This window comes from Gobio gobio (assembly GCF_949357685.1).
Source record: "Gobio gobio genome assembly, chromosome: 13".
In the NCBI taxonomy this organism is placed as follows: Eukaryota; Metazoa; Chordata; class Actinopteri; order Cypriniformes; family Gobionidae; genus Gobio; species Gobio gobio.
The window spans coordinates 2,371,910-2,391,682 of record NC_137106.1 but is presented as its reverse complement, the minus strand read 5'-3'; the positions used below and the strand labels follow the sequence as shown (position 1 = coordinate 2,391,682).

The 19,773-nt window shown below is 39.3% G+C and overlaps 1 protein-coding gene across 1 annotated transcript in view; it reads left to right on the top strand.

Annotated features, from left to right (window-relative positions):
* arhgap11a (Rho GTPase activating protein 11A) overlaps positions 1–19,773 on the top strand; it is a gene marked incomplete at its 3' end in the record, with an annotated part of 34,515 nt that overhangs the window by 7,142 nt on the left and 7,600 nt on the right. Inside the window, exons 6-9 of the mRNA XM_079833965.1 lie at positions 3,156–3,299; positions 8,540–8,614; positions 12,602–12,775; positions 14,463–14,592. Of these exons, the coding sequence (XP_079690091.1) occupies positions 3,156–3,299; positions 8,540–8,614; positions 12,602–12,775; positions 14,463–14,592 (523 nt within the window). The remainder of the gene's footprint in view (positions 1–3,155; positions 3,300–8,539; positions 8,615–12,601; positions 12,776–14,462; positions 14,593–19,773) is intronic.

The following is a 19,773-nucleotide window of genomic DNA, read 5'->3' as shown; positions in this document are numbered from 1 at the left end:
TAATAGTGCATCTGTCCGTCATAGGTCATCTGTCCGTCAGTCATAATAGTGCATCTATCCGTCCGCCATAATAGTGTATCTGTCCGTCATAGGTCATCTGTCCGTCCGTCATAATAGTGCATCTATCCGTCCGCCATAATAGTGCATCTGTCCGTCATAGGTCATCTGTCTGTCCGTCATAATAGTGCATCTATCCGTCCGTCCGTCATAATAGTGCATCTATCCGTCCGTCATAATAGTGCATCTGTCCGTCCGTCATAATAGTGCATCTGTCCGTCATAATAGTGCATCTGTCCATCCGTCATAATAGTGCATCTGTCCGTCCGTCATAATAGTGCATCTGTCCGTCACAATAGTGCATCTGTCTGTCCGTCATAATAGTGCATCTGTCCGTCATAATAGTGCATCTGTCCGTCCGTCATAATAGTGCATCTGTCCGTCATAATAGTGCATCTGTCCATCCGTCATAATAGTGCATCTGTCCGTCATAATAGTGCATCTGTCCGTCATAATAGTGCATCTGTCCGTCATAATAGTGCATCTATCCGTCATAATAGTGCATCTGTCCGTCATAATAGTGCATCTGTCCGTCATAATAGTGCATCTATCCGTCATAATAGTGCATCTGTCCGTCATAGGTCATCTGTCCGTCTGTCATAATAGTGCATCTGTCCGTCATAGGTCATCTGTCTGTCCGTCATAATAGTGCATCTATCCGTCCGCCATAATAGTGCATCTGTCCGTCATAGGTCATCTGTCTGTCCGTCATAATAGTGCATCTATCCGTCCGTCATAATAGTGCATCTGTCTGTCCGTCATAATAGTGCATCTGTCCGTCCGTCATAATAGTGCATCTGTCCGTCCGTCATAATAGTGCATCTGTCCGTCCGTCATAATAGTGCATCTGTCCGTCCGTCATAATAGTGCATCTGTCCGTCCGTCATAATAGTGCATCTATCCGTCCGCCATAATAGTGTATCTGTCCGTCATAGGTCATCTGTCTGTCCGTCATAATAGTGCATCTATCCGTCCGCCATAATAGTGCATCTGTCCGTCATAGGTCATCTGTCTGTCCGTCATAATAGTGCATCTGTCCGTCATAGGTCATCTATCCGTCCGTCATAATAGTGCATCTGTCCGTCCGTCATAATAGTGCATCTGTCCGTCCGTCATAATAGTGCATCTGTCCATCATAGGTCATCTGTCTGTCCGTCATAATAGTGCATCTATCCGTCCGTCATAATAGTGCATCTATCCGTCCGTCATAATAGTGCATCTGTCCGTCATAATAGTGCATCTGTCCGTCCGTCATAATAGTGCATCTGTCCGTCCGTCATAATAGTGCATCTGTCCGTCATAATAGTGCATCTGTCCGTCCGTCATAATAGTGCATCTGTCCGTCCGTCATAATAGTGCATCTGTCCGTCATAATAGTGCATCTGTCCGTCCGTCATAATAGTGCATCTGTCCGTCCGTCATAATAGTGCATCTGTCCGTCATAAGTGCATCTATCCGTCCGTCATAATAGTGCATCTGTCCGTCATAATAGTGCATCTATCCGTCCGTCATAATAGTGCATCTATCCGTCCGTCATAATAGTGCATCTGTCCGTCCGTCATAATAGTGCATCTGTCCGTCATAATAGTGCATCTGTCCGTCCGTCATAATAGTGCATCTGTCCGTCATAGGTCATCTGTCTGTCCGTCATAATAGTGCATCTGTCCATCCGTCATAATAGTGCATTTGTCCGTCATAGGTCATCTGTCTGTCCGTCATAATAGTGCATCTGTCCGTCCGTCATAATAGTGCATCTGTCCGTCCGTCATAATAGTGCATCTGTCCATCATAATAGTGCATCTATCCGTCCGTCATAATAGTGCATCTGTCCGTCATAATAGTGCATCTATCCGTCCGTCATAATAGTGCATCTATCCGTCCGTCATAATAGTGCATCTGTCCGTCCGTCATAATAGTGCATCTGTCCGTCATAATAGTGCATCTATCCGTCCGTCATAATAGTGCATCTGTCCGTCCGTCATAATAGTGCATCTGTCCGTCATAATAGTGCATCTGTCCGTCATAATAGTGCATCTGTCCGTCATAATAGTGCATCTGTCCGTCCGTCATAATAGTGCATCTGTCCGTCCGTCATAATAGTGCATCTGTCCGTCATAATAGTGCATCTATCCATCCGTCATAATAGTGCATCTGTCCGTCATAATAGTGCATCTATCCGTCCGTCATAATAGTGCATCTATCCGTCCGTCATAATAGTGCATCTGTCCGTCATAATAGTGCATCTGTCCGTCCGTCATAATAGTGCATCTATCCGTCCGTCATAATAGTGCATCTGTCCGTCATAATAGTGCATCTATCCGTCCGTCATAATAGTGCATCTGTCCGTCATAATAGTGCATCTATCCGTCCGTCATAATAGTGCATCCGTCCGTCATAATAGTGCATCTATCCGTCCGTCATAATAGTGCATCTGTCCGTCATAATAGTGCATCTATCCGTCCGTCATAATAGTGCATCTGTCCGTCATAATAGTGCATCTGTCCGTCATAATAGTGCATCTATCCGTCCGTCATAATAGTGCATCTATCCGTCCGTCATAATAGTGCATCTGTCCGTCATAATAGTGCATCTATCCGTCCGTCATAATAGTGCATCTGTCCGTCATAGGTCATCTGTCTGTCCGTCATAATAGTGCATCTGTCCATCCGTCATAATAGTGCATCTGTCCGTCATAGGTCATCTGTCTGTCCGTCATAATAGTGCATCTATCCGTCCGTCATAATAGTGCATCTGTCCGTCCGTCATAATAGTGCATCTGTCCATCATAGGTCATCTGTCCGTCCGTCATAATAGTGCATCTGTCCGTCATAATAGTGCATCTGTCTGTCCGTCATAATAGTGCATCTATCCGTCCGTCATAATAGTGCATCTGTCCGTCATAATAGTGCATCTGTCCGTCATAATAGTGCATCTATCCGTCATAACAGTGCATCTGTCCGTCATAATAGTGCATCTGTCCGTCATAATAGTGCATCTGTCCGTCATAATAGTGCATCTGTCCGTCATAATAGTGCATCTGTCCGTCATAATAGTGCATCTATCCGTCATAAAAGTGCATCTGATGCTGTTGTTCTCAGGGGTGGTTCCTCAGTTCCTGATGGAGAAGGTTCCGGCCATGCTGGGCTGTGATGCTGGTGTGGTGTTTTCTCCTGCTTCTGTGTCTCTAGAGGAGAGTCACGCTCACTCAGACCTGAAGAAGAGCAACAGACGCAGTTTAGGAGGTAAGAACCACGTCTGAAGTCATAACGTGGCCTCATGCCATCGGCTCATCACATGACTGGTGGATATGGCTAATGATTTGAAGTAGGGGTGTGCGATGTTTTAACGATGTGTGATCTGAGGTTATCGAGAGCGTATCCCACAAACACACACCTAGAGAGCGCATGCATACACCTATGTTTGTGGTTAGACTAGTTTCACTGCATGATTTACTCTTAAAATGTATTTATAATGCATTAATATTCAAGATAAAGGGCAAAATACCTCTTATTTATTGCATTTAATGTAGTTGATCAATATCACATAGTAATTTTTCTTCAAATGACAAATGTGATATTGATTTTATACAAGTAGTTAATATTAACTGACTTAGATTTTAGCCTTTATCCATTTCGCCAACGAAAATAGTTTGAAACAGTCACAGGAGTGTCTCTGAGCAACACACAAATTCATCACTGAATGAACGAATCGCTTGAATGAATGATTCAGTGACTCACTCATTAAGAGAGTCAAATGCTTTGTTACTGAATGAATCTGCTGTTTCAATGAATCAGTTAATAAATGATACAATGACTCATTAGGACAGTCAAATGCTTCATTCCTGAATGATTCAGCCGTTTCAATGAATCAGTTAATAAATGATTCAATGACTCACTCATTAGGACAGTCAAATGCTTCGTTCCTGAATGAATCAGCCGTTTCAATGAATCAGTTAATAAATGATTCAATGACTCACTCATTAGGACAGTCAAATGCTTCATTCCTGAATGAATCAGCCGTTTCAATGAATCGGTTAATAAATTATTCAGTGACTCACTCATTAAGACCGTCAGATGCTTAATTCCTGAATGAATCGGTTAATAAATTATTCAGTGACTCACTCATTAAGACCGTCAGATGCTTCACTCCTGAATGAATCGGTTAATAAATTATTCAGTGACTCACTCATTAAGACCGTCAGATGCTTAATTCCTGAATGTATCGGTTAATAAATGATTCAGTGACCCACTCATTAAGACCGTCAGATGCTTAATTCCTGAATGAATCGGTTACTAAATTATTCAGTGACTCACTCATTAAGACCGTCAGATGCTTCATTCCTGAATGAATCGGTTAATAAATGATTCAGTGACTCACTCATTAAGACCGTCAGATGCTTCATTCCTGAATGAATCGGTTAATAAATGATTCAGTGACTCACTCATTAAGACCGTCAGATGCTTCATTCCTGAATGAATCGGTTAATAAATGATTCAGTGACTCTTATTAAGACCGTCAAATGCTTAATTCCTGAATGAATCGGTTAATAAATGATTCAGTGACTCACTCATTAAGACCGTCAGATGTTTCATTCCTGAATGAATCAGCCGTTTCAATGAATCGGTTAATAAATGATTCAGTGACTCCCTCATTAAGACCGTCAGATGCTTCATTTCTGAATGAATGATTCAATGCCTCACTATCTTTTAACACACCTTCTGATGTTCATTCATGTTTATTTTGCGTTGTAACTGGTATTAAGGCGGAAGAGAAGATCAGGTCATGTGACGCTTCTCTTGAGCTGCGGCCCAGCACCAAAAATTGAATTTCGTAATAAAACAGACGTAATTTAAAATCTGTTGCAGCGTTTCATATCAAAAGTAACAGCACAGATTATTGAGATTTATTGGATGGCAGGCGTTCATTCATCAACCGAGAACAGGATAGACTAATCCAACTCCTGGGATTTAAGAATCTATATCGGTTTTTAAAAAAAACGCTTTGTTCCTGAATGAATCCGCAGTTTCAATTAATCGGTTAATAAATGATTCAGTGACTCACTCATTAAGACCGTCAGATGCTTCGTTCCTGAATGAATAGGTTAATAAATGATTCAGTGACTCACTCATTAAGACCGTCAGATGCTTCGTTCCTGAATGAATAGGTTAGTAAATGATTCAGTGACTCACTCATTAAGACCGTCAGATGCTTCGTTCCTGAATGAATAGGTTAATAAATGATTCAGTGACTCACTCATTAAGACCGTCAGATGCTTCGTTCCTGAATGAATCGGTTAATAAATGATTCAGTGACTCACTCATTAAGACCGTCAGATGCTTCATTCCTGAATTAATCGGTTAATAAATGATTCAGTGACTCACTCATTAAGACCGTCAGATGCTTCGTTCCTGAATGAATAGGTTAATAAATGATTCAGTGACTCACTCATTAAGACCGTCAGATGCTTCGTTCCTGAATGAATCGGTTAATAAATGATTCAGTGACTCACTCATTAAGACCGTCAGATGCTTCGTTCCTGAATGAATCGGTTAATAAACGATTCAGTGACTCACTCATTAAGACCGTCAGATGCTTCATTCCTGAATTAATCGGTTAATAAATGATTCAGTGACTCACTCATTAAGACCGTCAGATGCTTCGTTCCTGAATGAATAGGTTAATAAATGATTCAGTGACTCACTCATTAAGACCGTCAGATGCTTCGTTCCTGAATGAATCGGTTAATAAATGATTCAGTGACTCACTCATTAAGACCGTCAGATGCTTCGTTCCTGAATGAATCGGTTAATAAATGATTCAGTGACTCACTCATTAAGACCGTCAGATGCTTCATTCCTGAATTAATCGGTTAATAAATGATTCAGTGACTCACTCATTAAGACCGTCAGATGCTTCGTTCCTGAATGAATAGGTTAATAAATGATTCAGTGACCCACTCATTAAGACCGTCAGATGCTTCGTTCCTGAATGAATAGGTTAATAAATGATTCAGTGACTCACTCATTAAGACCGTCAGATGCTTCGTTCCTGAATGAATCGGTTAATAAATGATTCAGTGACTCACTCATTAAGACCGTCAGATGCTTCGTTCCTGAATGAATCGGTTAATAAATGATTCAGTGACTCACTCATTAAGACCGTCAGATGCTTCGTTCCTGAATGAATAGGTTAATAAATGATTCAGTGACTCACTCATTAAGACCGTCAGATGCTTCGTTCCTGAATGAATCGGTTAATAAATGATTCAGTGACTCACTCATTAAGACCGTCAGATGCTTCATTCCTGAATTAATCGGTTAATAAATGATTCAGTGACTCACTCATTAAGACCGTCAGATGCTTCGTTCCTGAATGAATCGGTTAATAAATGATTCAGTGACTCACTCATTAAGACCGTCAGATGCTTCGTTCCTGAATGAATCGGTTAATAAATGATTCAGTGACTCACTCATTAAGACCGTCAGATGCTTCATTCCTGAATGAATCAGACGTTTCAATGAATCGGTTAATAAATGATCCAGTGACTCCCTCATTAAGACCGTCAGATGCTTCATTCCTGAATGAATCGGTTAATAAATGATTCAGTGACTCACTCATTAAGACCGTCAGATGCTTCACTCCTGAATGAATCGGTTAATAAATGATTCAGTGACTCACTCATTAAGACCGTCAAATGCTTCATTCCTGAATGAATCGGTTAATAAATGATTCAGTGACTCTCTTATTAAGACCGTCAAATGCTTCATTCCTGAATGAATCGGTTAATAAATGATTTAGTGACTCACTCATTAAGACCGTCAGATGCTTCATTCCTGAATGAATCGGTTAATAAATGATTCAGTGACTCACTCATTAAGACTGTCAGATGCTTCATTCCTGAATGAATCGGTTAATAAATGATTCAGTGACTCACTCATTAAGACTGTCAGATGCTTCATTCCTGAATGAATCGATTAATAAATGATTCAGTGACTCACTCATTAAGACCGTCAGATGCTTCATTCCTGAATGAATCGGTTAATAAATGATTCAGTGACTCACTCATTAAGACCGTCAGATGCTTCATTCCTGAATGAATCGGTTAATAAATGATTCAGTGACTCACTCATTAAGACCGTCAGATGCTTCACTCCTGAATGAATCGGTTAATAAATGATTCAGTGACTCACTCATTAAGACCGTCAGATGCTTCACTCCTGAATGAATCGGTTAATAAATGATTCAGTGACTCACTCATTAAGACCGTCAGATGCTTCATTCCTGAATGAATCGGTTAATAAATGATTCAATGACTCACTCATTAGGACAGTCAAATGCTTCGTTCCTGAATGAATCAGCCGTTTCAATGAATCAGTTAATAAATGATTCAATGACTCACTCATTAGGACAGTCAAATGCTTCATTCCTGAATGAATCAGCCGTTTCAATGAATCGGTTAATAAATTATTCAGTGACTCACTCATTAAGACCGTCAGATGCTTAATTCCTGAATGTATCGGTTAATAAATGATTCAGTGACTCACTCATTAAGACCGTCAGATGCTTAATTCCTGAATGAATCGGTTAATAAATGATTCAGTGACTCACTCATTAAGACCGTCAGATGCTTCATTCCTGAATGAATCGGTTAATAAATGATTCAGTGACTCACTCATTAAGACTGTCAGATGCTTCATTCCTGAATGAATCGGTTAATAAATGATTCAGTGACTCACTCATTAAGACCGTCAGATGCTTCATTCCTGAATGAATCGGTTAATAAATGATTCAATGACTCACTCATTAAGACTGTCAGATGCTTCATTCCTGAATGAATCGGTTAATAAATGATTCAGTGACTCACTCATTAAGACTGTCAGATGCTTCATTCCTGAATGAATCGGTTAATAAATGATTCAGTGACTCACTCATTAAGACCGTCAGATGCTTCATTCCTGAATGAATCGGTTAATAAATGATTCAGTGACTCACTCATTAAGACCGTCAGATGCTTCATTTCTGAATGAATGATTCAATGACTCACTATCTTTTAACACACCTTCTGATGTTCATTCATGTTTATTTTGCGTTGTAACTGGTATTAAGGCGGAAGAGAAGATCAGGTCATGTGACGCTTCTCTTGAGCAGCGCCAAAACTGTATTTGTTTTTGAATTTCGTAATAAAACGGACGTAATTTAAAATCTGTTGCAGCGTTTCATATCAAAAGTAACAGCACAGATTATTGAGATTTATTGGATGGGAGGCGTTCATTCATCAACCGAGAACAGGATAGACTAATCTAACTCCTGGGATTTAAGAATCTATATCGGGTTAAACATTTTTTTGAATTGATTAAAATCCAATATTTTCTACCCAGCCCTAATGACGACTATCAAAGCTGTAGCAGTCTCAGTCCCACAAGCATGGGTTAAATCCCAGAGGATATGATATGCAGATGTGTGTGTGTGTTTTGTGTTCCAGATGTGGTAAATGGAGCTCTGAATAGGTTTAAAACTAGTAGAACCCCGACTAACACCCCTCAGTCTGATGGAGCAGGTGCGTAAAGATCAGCTGACCCGCAGGGCTTCTGCACGTCATGCATGTCCCTGAGCACACGCGTGTCCGCTTGAGATGGCTTTGAGCATGTAGATGGGGCTCCGCTTCTTCTTCAGGGTTCCCACTCGGCCTGGAAAACACATGGAAAATTAGAGAAAATGTAAAATGTCCTGGAAAATCTTGTTGCTGTCTGGGAAAATTCTTTAAAAAAAAAGTTATTTCTCTAGCCGAGTATAAAGAGTTTATCGCTGGCCCAAACAATTAGCGCTAGCTGCAGAAAGCACATGTTCAGGAAGCTGAGTTTGATGTAGTATTTTGAATAATGACGTTTAGTCTTGTTGCCGCTTGCAGCCGTTAGCTAATGCTAATGCTAATGCTATAACTGCTCAAATGTATGCAGTGAATGTTAACTCGTAAGCTGCTCCCTAATCACATCATTTTGATATATAGTCACATTTGTGTGTTATAAAGTCAGAATTGCAAGATATAGTCAGAATTGCGTGATATAAACTCGCAAGTCTTTTCTTCACAATTGACTTTTTTGCGCAGTTGCGAGTTTATATCTTGCAATTCTGACTTCTTTTCTCCGAATTGTGAGATCTAAACTGCAATTGCAAGTTATAAAGTTCAATTCTGAGGAAAAAAGAATTGCGACAATTTTCGCGTATGTATCACAAATATGTAAACTCGCAATTGCGAGAGTCAGAATAGCGAGATAAAAAGTCACAATTACCTTTTCTTTCTATTCTGTGGTGTAAACAAGCTTCCATAGTCATAATGTATGATTACGAGCTCATATTGAGAAATGCTGGATTGTTTAGTAATGGCGATAAACTGGACGGCTTTTAAAGACTTAGAAAGCAATATTTGGCATGAGCCTTGTCTTTTATTCCTGCCGTAAAGTACTGGAAAATGGCTGCTGTAAAAGAGTGGGAACCCTGAGCTTGTGTTCAGTGTGGCACAGATGTGTGTGTCTTTCAACACTTGTGAGATTATATGTTGCCTCTGCTTCTGTTTAAAGGGACGGTTCACCTAAAACATGTAAATCCGGTCATTAATTCCTCATGTCGTTCAAACCCGTCGTTCATCTTCACACACACACATTAAGATATTTCTGAGATCTCTTGACTAGGGATGAAACGATTACCGGTTTCTCGATCAACCACGATAAAATTTAGTGACAGTTAGTAATATTGTTTAAAATGTAATTATCATTAAAACCGCGTGTGATTATCACGATTTTGAAAACCTGAGGGAAACTTAATCTAAGATGGTCATCCTGTCTGCAGAACATGCCAGAAGAAAGTCTCTGTAATCGGGGAAACACTTCAAAACTACGAACACAAGGCAAGTGGATTTGACCTCAATACCAAAACTACGTCTGGGAAATAACGTGAAGCGAACGAACAAATTCAGTCAAGACTAGGGCGACATTTTAAGGGATAATAATCAGGGCTTGACATTAACAACCGCCATTTGCGGGTGTAACGATATTTCCGCTGTACACTAGTCACTTTTTTGGCGGTTGAACTTATTATAGTCTTCTCTAAAGCCGTCTGTTATAATCGCGTTGCGCATTATAACCACTCACGCGTGTTTCTATTGAGTTTATGAATGCAATGTCTCATAATCAGAGGCGTTCAGATTATCCAGAACTATGTTCAGAGCACGCTCGACTGAAATATACACTCAAAACGTGCGATGTACGCAGGAGATTCACTCATCATACAGAGATTGACTGTTTTTATTCTATTTCCGCAGCGAAAATAGTTTCAAACAACCACAGCGCATCTGATGTGACTGGCGAATTTAGGGACCGTCTCTAAAGTTACACACAACATTAGTAACGTTATACGCATTTCTGACTTCACTAGCATTTGAAGAGAATGACAGTCATAAAACTGACTGTAAAGTGATCATCTAGGTGTCCGGTATGATGCACACCTTTTTATATTTAATAAAGTAAACAGTCAAATCATGAAAATATGGATATGCATGTAAAAATATGGATTTAAATGCGTCATAGCTGAGAACACTGAGAATATATTTATAGAGATAATATTATAGATTATATTTACACCAAATTATTATTGTGTTGCTATTGACGACGGCCATTAAAAGGAAGCAAATCCCACAGAATAGAATCTAGCTTAAAAAAGTGCAAAGAGCTGCTTTGTTTATTTGTTGCTTGTTGTTTTTCAAATATAAAAAGTGCGTGCATCTGTTCTTTTTGAACACTTTCATCTCATTTGAACAAAACCGTGATAATATTGATAACCGTGATTATTTTGGTCACTATAGTCGTGATGTGAAATTTCCACACCGTTTCATCCCGATCTCTGACCCCTCCATAGACAGCAACGGAATCAATAACGGTACTCAAAACTAATTGTGTCCATCCTTAAATGAGTGGAATTAACAGGATTTACATTTTAGGGTGAAATGTCCCTTTAAAGGGTTAGTTCAGCCATAAATGTAAATTGTGTCATTAATGACTGAGCCTCATGTGGTTGGACACCCGTCAGACCTCCGTTCATCTTCAGACACAAATGAAGATATTTTAGTGTAAATCTGATGCTCTGAAAGGCCTCCATTGGCTCAACTTTACACTCTCAAGACCCTTAAAAGACACTAAAGACTAAAGTTACAAAGTCCATCTCACTACAGCGGCTCTACAATAACTTTATGAAGACGAGAATAGTTTTTGTGCGCAAAAAAAACCCTAAATAACGACTTATATAGAGATGACGATTTCAAAACACGGCCTCATGAAGCTTCGAAGCGTTATGAATCAGTGAGTCGATTCAGCAGTTTGAAGCGTTATGAATCAGTGAGTCGATTCAGCAGTTTGAAGCGTTATGAATCAGTGAGTCGATTCAGCGGTTTGAAGCGTTATGAATCAGGGAGTCGATTCAGCAGTTTGAAGCGTTATGAATCAGTGAGTCGATTCAGCGGTTTGAAGCGTTATGAATCAGTGAGTCGATTCAGCGGTTTGAAGCGTTATGAATCAGTGAGTCGATTCAGCAGTTTGAAGCGTTATGAATCAGTGAGTCGATTCAGCGGTTTGAAGCGTTATGAATCAGGGAGTCGATTCAGCAGTTTGAAGCGTTATGAATCAGTGAGTCGATTCAGCGGTTTGAAGCGTTATGAATCAGTGAGTCGATTCAGCGGTTTGAAGCGTTATGAATCAGTGAGTCGATTCAGCAGTTTGAAGCGTTATGAATCAGTGAGTAAATTCAGCAGTTTGAAGCGTTATGAATCAGTGAGTCGATTCAGCAGTTTGAAGCGTTATGAATCAGTGAGTCGATTCAGCAGTTTGAAGCGTTATGAATCAGTGAGTCGATTCAGCAGTTTGAAGCGTTATGAATCAGTGAGTCGATTCAGCAGTTTGGATCGCCAAATTTCAGCAGTTTGACACGCAATCCGAATCATGATTTGAGTCACTGATTCATAACGCTTCGAAGCTTCATGAGGCCGTGTTTTGAAATCGTCATCACTATATAAGTCGTTATTTAAGGTTTTTCTGCGCACAAACTATTCTCGTCTTCATAAAGTTATTGTAGAGCCGCTGTAGTGAGATGGACTTTGTAACTTTAGTCTTTAGTGTCTTTCAAGGGTCTTGAGAGTGTAAAGTTGAGCCAATGGAGGCCTTTCAGAGCATCAGCTTTACACTAAAATATCTTCATTTGTGTCTGAAGATGAACGGAGGTCTGACGGGTGTCCAACCACATGAGGCTCAGTCATTAATCACACAATTTACATTTTTGGGTGAACTAACCCTTTAAGTGCCTAAAGATTCCCACCCTCTATAGATGGCAACGGAATCAATTACAGTACACAAAACTAATTGTGTCCATCCTTAAATGAATGGAATTAACAGGATTTACATTTTCGGGTGAACTGTCCCTTTAAAAGAGTTCGCTTGCGCAGAGCTTTGCTTGTCATTCTGTCGGCTCTTATGGAAGATTAATGTGACATTTCCTTCAGTTTTCTCCATGGCCACTCCTGTCATCATGACGCCCAACTCCAAGCGCAAACTGCCCCATGAGTCGGCTCATACCCACGGCTTCTCCCACAAGAAGCGCCGGTCCATCAAGAAGAACCTGGGCCTGGAGCTGCTCCCGAGCGCTCTGTTCGGCGGCTCATCCACGCCGGGCTCAGGTGAGCATCAGCCGATCTCCAGCCTGGGGTTCTGTGCAGTGCTGGGGAAAGTTACTTTGAAAACTAATGCATTACAATATTGCGTTACTACCTTAAAAAGTAACTAATTGAGTTACTTAGTTACTTTTTAAGAAAAGTAATGCGTTACATTACTTTTGCGTTACTTTTTCTCACCTGGGCTGGGCTTGTTTTTGTTTGTTTTGTTTTTCATAACAAAAAAGTAATATTTTTGTGCAACGGTAAAGATATCTTCATACCAAAATTGAAATAATAAGGTAGAAATGCAGATTCCCTCATGAACACTAGAGGGCGCAGCTCTGGATAATGGAGAAGAGGACGCAGGAGAAAAAAGTTTTACCAATAAAAACTAAAAATCTAGTCATTTTCATCATCAAAGGTCAGCAGCAAGACATTGGTCAATTAAATATAAAGGTAGATTATGCATAAAAATAGTTGTTTTATTTAACATTTAATTATTGGAGGTTTGCATAGTATTCTGATTTTATTCATTTTGAGGAGGACAGAATCTTTATTGTGCAAGTGAGATTAATAAATGCTCACATTTAGTCTAGAACTACAATAACCATCATGTTCACACACACACACACACACACACACACACACACACACACACACACACACACACACACACCTCTGCACTAACTCTCAACATGAGCTGTCAGTCAAATTAATGTGGAAAAGTAACTCAGATATTGTTGTAAATTTGAAAAGTAATGTGTTACTTTACTAGTTATATATACTATATCTATAATGAAACTATAACGATAACAATAACTACTGAAACTACAATGATAACTATAGCGATAACTAACAATAACTATAACAAAACTACAATAACTATAGTTATAACCAGTGTTGGGGAAAGTTACTTTGAAAAGTAATGCATTACAATATTGCGTTACTCCCTTAAAAAGTAACTAATTGAGTTACTTAGTTACTTTTTAAGAAAAGTAATTTTCTTTTACGTTACTTTTTCTGGGCTGGGCTTGTTTTTGTTTTTCATAACAAAAAAGTTATATTTTTGTGCAACGGTAAAGCCTTTTCATACCAAAATGTAAATAATGCGCCTCAGGCTGAGGTAAAAATGCAGATTCCCTCATGAACACTAGAGGGCGCAGCTCTGGATAATGGAGGAAGAGGACGCAGGAGAAAAAAGTTTTACCAATAAAAACTAAAAATCTAATAATTTTCATCATCAAAGGTCAGCAGCAAGACATTGGTCAATTAAATATAAAGGTAGATTATGCATAAAAATAGTGGTTTTATTTAACATTTAATTATTGGAGGTTTGTATAGTATTCTGATTTTATTCATTTTGAGGAGGACAGAATCTTTATTGTGCAAGTGAGATAAATAAATGCTCACATTTAGTCTAGAACTACAATAACCATGTTCACACACACACACACACACACACACACACACACACACACACACACACACCTCTGCACTAACTCTCAACATGAGCTGTCAGTCAAATTAATGTGAAAAAGTAACTCAGATATTTTGTTTTAAATTTTAAAAGTAATGCGTTACTTTACTAGTTACTTGGAAAAAGTAATATTATGTAACTCAAGTTACTTGTAATGCGTTTCCCCCAACACTGGTGTGTGTGTGTGTGTGTGTGTGTGTGTGTGTGTGTGTGTGTGTGTGTGTGTGTGTTCAGCTCACAGTGCAGCGGGAGCTCTGGACTCGTCTCACAGTGGGTTATGGGCGTCTGTGGGCAGGAACTCTCGTCTGTCCTGCAGTTCTGCTCGGAGGAAGAGCAGGCGACTGAGAGACCGCAGTGTGAGCAGGTACCATCATCATCATCATCATCCTCATATTCTGAATATTAAAGTGCGGTCGCATTAGCAGGCAAAATGTCTGTTCATGTGACGTCGCACCCTTATAGGAACGCCCATCTGGAGGGCAAAACAAGGCCTTTCGGTTCGTTTTTTTATTTAATTTAAATAACCGAGAACCACGACATCCCTATTAAAAAGGGGTGCAGACCTGCCAACATGTACGCATTTTTCGTACTCGGCACGCAGTTTGACCCTTTGGTACGCTTGTACGACTCGCTGCTCTCTATGTACGCATTTTGTTGCATCTCGCATTTCGCCGGTTTCAGTGCAATCGATGATGTTGATTCTGCTGCTGAGCCACAGCGTGAAAGTGGAGTGAAAAGCTTTCGGCCAATCAGAGCGCTTCATTACCTCCGCTTACATGCCCGCCCCTCCTAGACAAATGCTTCGAGTCCGCGCCGCGCGCGTTCGTTTCATTTCAGTGCCTCAAGCAAGCTGGGCAGGCCGGATAACTGCAGGCGTGCATGCCATGGCTGAACCGCCTCACAGAGATGCGCTGCTGGCGGTTACAGCCGCGGATGACTTGACGAAAAATTATATTTTAAATAAATTTGGGCGAGTGGCGGTTGAACCAATCAAATGGAAAAAAAATATATGCATTCTTAAATATTGTTACAGTGCACTAAGCAAACCTGCAAGCTATGAGCCCAGCTGTCAGTATGGAGGCCTAGGCTAAGTTACTTCTCGTAGATATTTTAACCCTTAATCGGCCCTTGCGGTCCAGCTTACCCCACTGGACTTTTCCTCCATTTTTTAAAAGTGTTCCCTTCATCTCAGGGCCATGAGACTCTGTGACTTTTCCTAAATAATCTAAACATGCACAACAAATCTGGGCTTGATTTGGTTGTTCTAAAGGTGTGTAAAAATTTTTTTACCGTTTAAGTCCCTCGGGGTCAGATTGACCCCACATTGAAAATGAATGGGAAAGTGTAAAAAAAAAAAAAAATTCACTTTCTTTGTCAAATTTTTTTTACTAAATCCAGTATAAATCTGAAAATTTCCACATTTATATCAAGGTCTGGTCCTAGAGCATAAACACAAAGTAGAATGAACTTTCTGTCTCATACACACACGCACACACACACACACACACACGTGTGTGACTGCAACAGCATTTTTATAGAAACTGGCAAATAAAATCAACAAAACTGGCATAAATCTGAAAGATTTTCATACATAAATGAAGTATTAATACTAGAGCACAAATGCAATATGGAACAAGCATGTTCACTCACACACACACACACACACACACACACAAACACAGGTGTCTGGAGCAATTTTTTTGTATTTTGGCAATGAATGGGAAAATGTAAAAAATGCTTTTTTCACTTTGTTTGTAAAAAAAAAATCAACTAAATCCAGTATAAATCTGAAAATTTCTACATTTATATCAAGATCTGGTCCTAGAGCATAAACACAAAGTGGAACAAACTTTCTGTCTCATACACACACACACACACACACACACACACACACAAACACACACATGTGTGTGACTGCAACATCATTTTTATAGAAACTGGCAAATAAAATCAACAAAACTGGCATAAATCTGAAAAAATTCCATACATAAATGAAGGACAAATACTAGAGCACAAATGCAACATGGAACAATCATGAGAAAGAGAGGGAAAAGGGCAAATAAAAGAAAGACGAAAACTCTTGCATAACTTCCCTCTGGACCTCTAGTGGATAATGTGGTCATTGCACTCTCTCTCTCTCTCTCTCTCTCTCTCTCTCTCTCTCTCGCTCTCTCGCTCTCTCTCTCTCTCTCTCTCTCTCTCGCTCTCTCGCTCTCTCGCTCTCTCGCTCTCTCTCTCTCTCTCTCTCTCTCTCTCTCTCTCTCTCTCTCTCTCTCTCTCTCTTTAACTATAATTCCTAAAGTTTTTCCACAAACCTACAGATGGCGGTATTCTATCCCTAACACATAGAGCAATGTCCAAAAACTATTTATATTTATTTAAGATCATCATTCAAGTGATTTTTTCATAAAAAAATAATTTTTAATGAGCCAATTTATGACATAGTTCAGTATTTGTGCAGTAAATAGGTAAAAAACTACCAAATACCCACAAAAACACAGCATAAATGTATAGTTGAGTAGTAAATAAAAAAAATGATATATAGTTTTCCATGTAAAAAAAATTATATTTCCTTATGCAATCGCTCTGTAAATGTTTGGGGTCTATCTGAGCCCAAGGGACTCAAACGTAAACCCTGAGGGACGATTAAGGGTTAAAACAGCCAGTTATTGTAGTCTACCACGCGGGGAATAGGCATTTAAAACATAGATTATGGAGTGATATAAAAATGGCATCGGGCAATGGCAGCGCGAGATGTTCAGAAGAACGGAAGAGCTAAACTTCTACAAGCTCAATAACATCCAGAGCAAAAAAAAAGAAAATAGTCGAAAAACTTTGCCCATCGTTTATTAGCAGATGTGCAAGGCAAGCGGGCAAGTTTTGGGGTTGTTATGGATAATTAAAATGTGAACATGCACGTTGCACAGTTGTTCGGTTGACTTTCAGCGAATTTTAATGAATGAATAGAGTTGGCGTTTCTGTAATATCAAAGCTCCATAATTCGTTTATTGTATGATTTTGTTTGACCTGCTGGTATAAAATGAATTAACGTAACTGTTGCGTCGCGTCTTGCCACATTCAATGTAGAAAGCATTGCTTTCGTTTGAGGGAGCTTAACTCGCGTCAGTAGACAAAGTTACCTGATTGTGACAGATGGTCGAATTCACATGACGCATTATAAATTAGCATTATAGCCTATACCCTATAGTATCAAAAAGACCAAAGCCCTCTGATGCAGGGAAGATGGAAAATGGGGATAAAGACAGAGGTAAAGTGATGTAATGAAGGAACAGTTTATCAAATTGCATAGTATTAAGATACTAGTAAATGAATGGCAGTTATTTTTTACCTTAAACTTTATGCTAACAATTGTGCTGGGTTGTCCAGAGGCACCAGACAGTGTGACTTTACCTTAATCTTGTCAGATTTTTTTAAACGGATGGAATATCAGTTTTTTATTAATGTTTTTACTCTACAGTTGTGTTAAATTATATAAATTTGTATTTATTAATTAAAATTCATATTTAATTTGATTAAATATTAAATTACATGTACATAAATTAGTAATAATAGTCTATTTATATAATAGCAACATTTTATGTCAAATTCAAATAAAATATCTACTACTCAGTTTCATTCATAGTGAAAATATGAAATGTGCCATAGTTTAGTGGAAGATTGCTGCCATCTACTGGAAAACAAACACTGTTGCTAGTGAATACGGTAGTTTGTTATTAATCTTACTATTTGTGTTTAATCTGTCTTTGGTTCTATTTTTGTATGACGTTTAACCATCATCAGCCTTTTTTGTATATAATATCCTGAACACAATGATGGGTGTGCAGTAACTGTATAACATTTATCCGCTACTTGTATTTGGTTATGGGGTAACGTAATTGGTGAAAGTATATTGTGTATATTATGTATTTTAGTGTTAGGCATCTCATAGATGTACTCATAAAGTTTCTTCAAGGTTGGCATAACGATATATCGTTCAGCCCTACCGCATTCCTACACTTATAAAATGCAATTCAATGTGGAAGTAATCCAAGTATTCAGAAAACGTTACTTGGCGCTTGTAATAAACTGTTATCGTGTCAAGGCCTGTTCACACCGGGACGATTTTCGCACGCGTTTATCGCCGACGTTTAACGCCTCGGGACTAAACAATGGGCGCCAATGTGAGTGTTCACACCGACGCGCAAAACGCCAGGCGTAAAAGCGTCATTTTTAAAAAAAACGCCTCGGGTTCGTTTTTTTATTTTGACGCGGCGCGTAAAAAACTGTCCGACCAATGAGATCGGCGCTTTTGTTCACGTGCCTGGAGCTGCTGAAGTGACAGTAAAACACGACTTGGTGGCGCTCAAGCACAAAACGCTCTTGCCGAGCACACACTGATACGACGAAGAAGTAGTAAGTAGACAAAGAAGAAGATGAACTGCTAATGCTGCTTGCCAGTTAGCAAAAAGTGTGTGAATGGTTTTGTCCATATACATAATATGTCTATGGTTTTGGCAAGCACGTAAATACTGTCTCTCTTCTCCTTCTGTGTGACAAGCGAGTGTCAGAGGCTTAAAGTGCCGCAGCGCCATCTTGTGTACCGCGAGCGCATCGACTGAATGTGCACGTTCACTCGGCGCAGCGCCAGTGAAAATCGTTTGGGTGTGAACACTCAAGACGCGCCGAAAAACGGCACGAAAAACGCTGGCGATAAGCGCGCGCGATATTCGTCCCAGTGTTTACAGGCTAGACATGTGCCGGTAAACGGTAATACGATATACCGCAATAATGAACATGCACAATATTGTTATCGTGGGCACTTCAAAATACCGTGAATAATTATTTATTACGAATTATTCAGATTTTTAGAATGTATTTTAAGAATACTTTACCCATCAACCGTTTAAAATGAACAGAGCGTCAAAGAGGAACGCGCACTGATGTAAACAGACCGTTCATGAGCCGAGCACATGGCGGAAGGCGTGAAGACGCACTGAAGTGCACATTCACTTTCAGACAGCAGAGGGCGCTGACGGAACAGCAGAAATACAGCCGTTTCCCCAGTAACCACAATCCGGTGCTCGTCATCACATAACCTAATACTTAAAGACTTAAAGTCATTTTCAAACTTAATTTTTTTTTTTTTTTTTTTTATTACATGCCCTAGATATTGTTTGAATATGTTCTGACTGTTGTTCAATCACACACTTTACAATAAGGCTCCATTATTTAACATTAGTTCATTCATTAACAAACTGACAATGAAAAATACTTCTAAAGCATGTATTAATCTTAGTTAAATGTACATTTCAGCATTTAATAACACATTATTAAAATCAAAAGTTGTAACTGTATTATTTAATGGACCTGAGCTTACTCTAACTAACAGTTGCTTTTTTAAACTAACATTATCAAAGAAGAATAACTTCTGTAAAAATGTAGCTATTCGCTCTTTGTTAATTTTAATGCATTAACTGGCGAGACATTATTGTAAAGTGTTACCTATTGTTCTTTATAATTCTTTAGCACTTTAATCTGTTTCAAA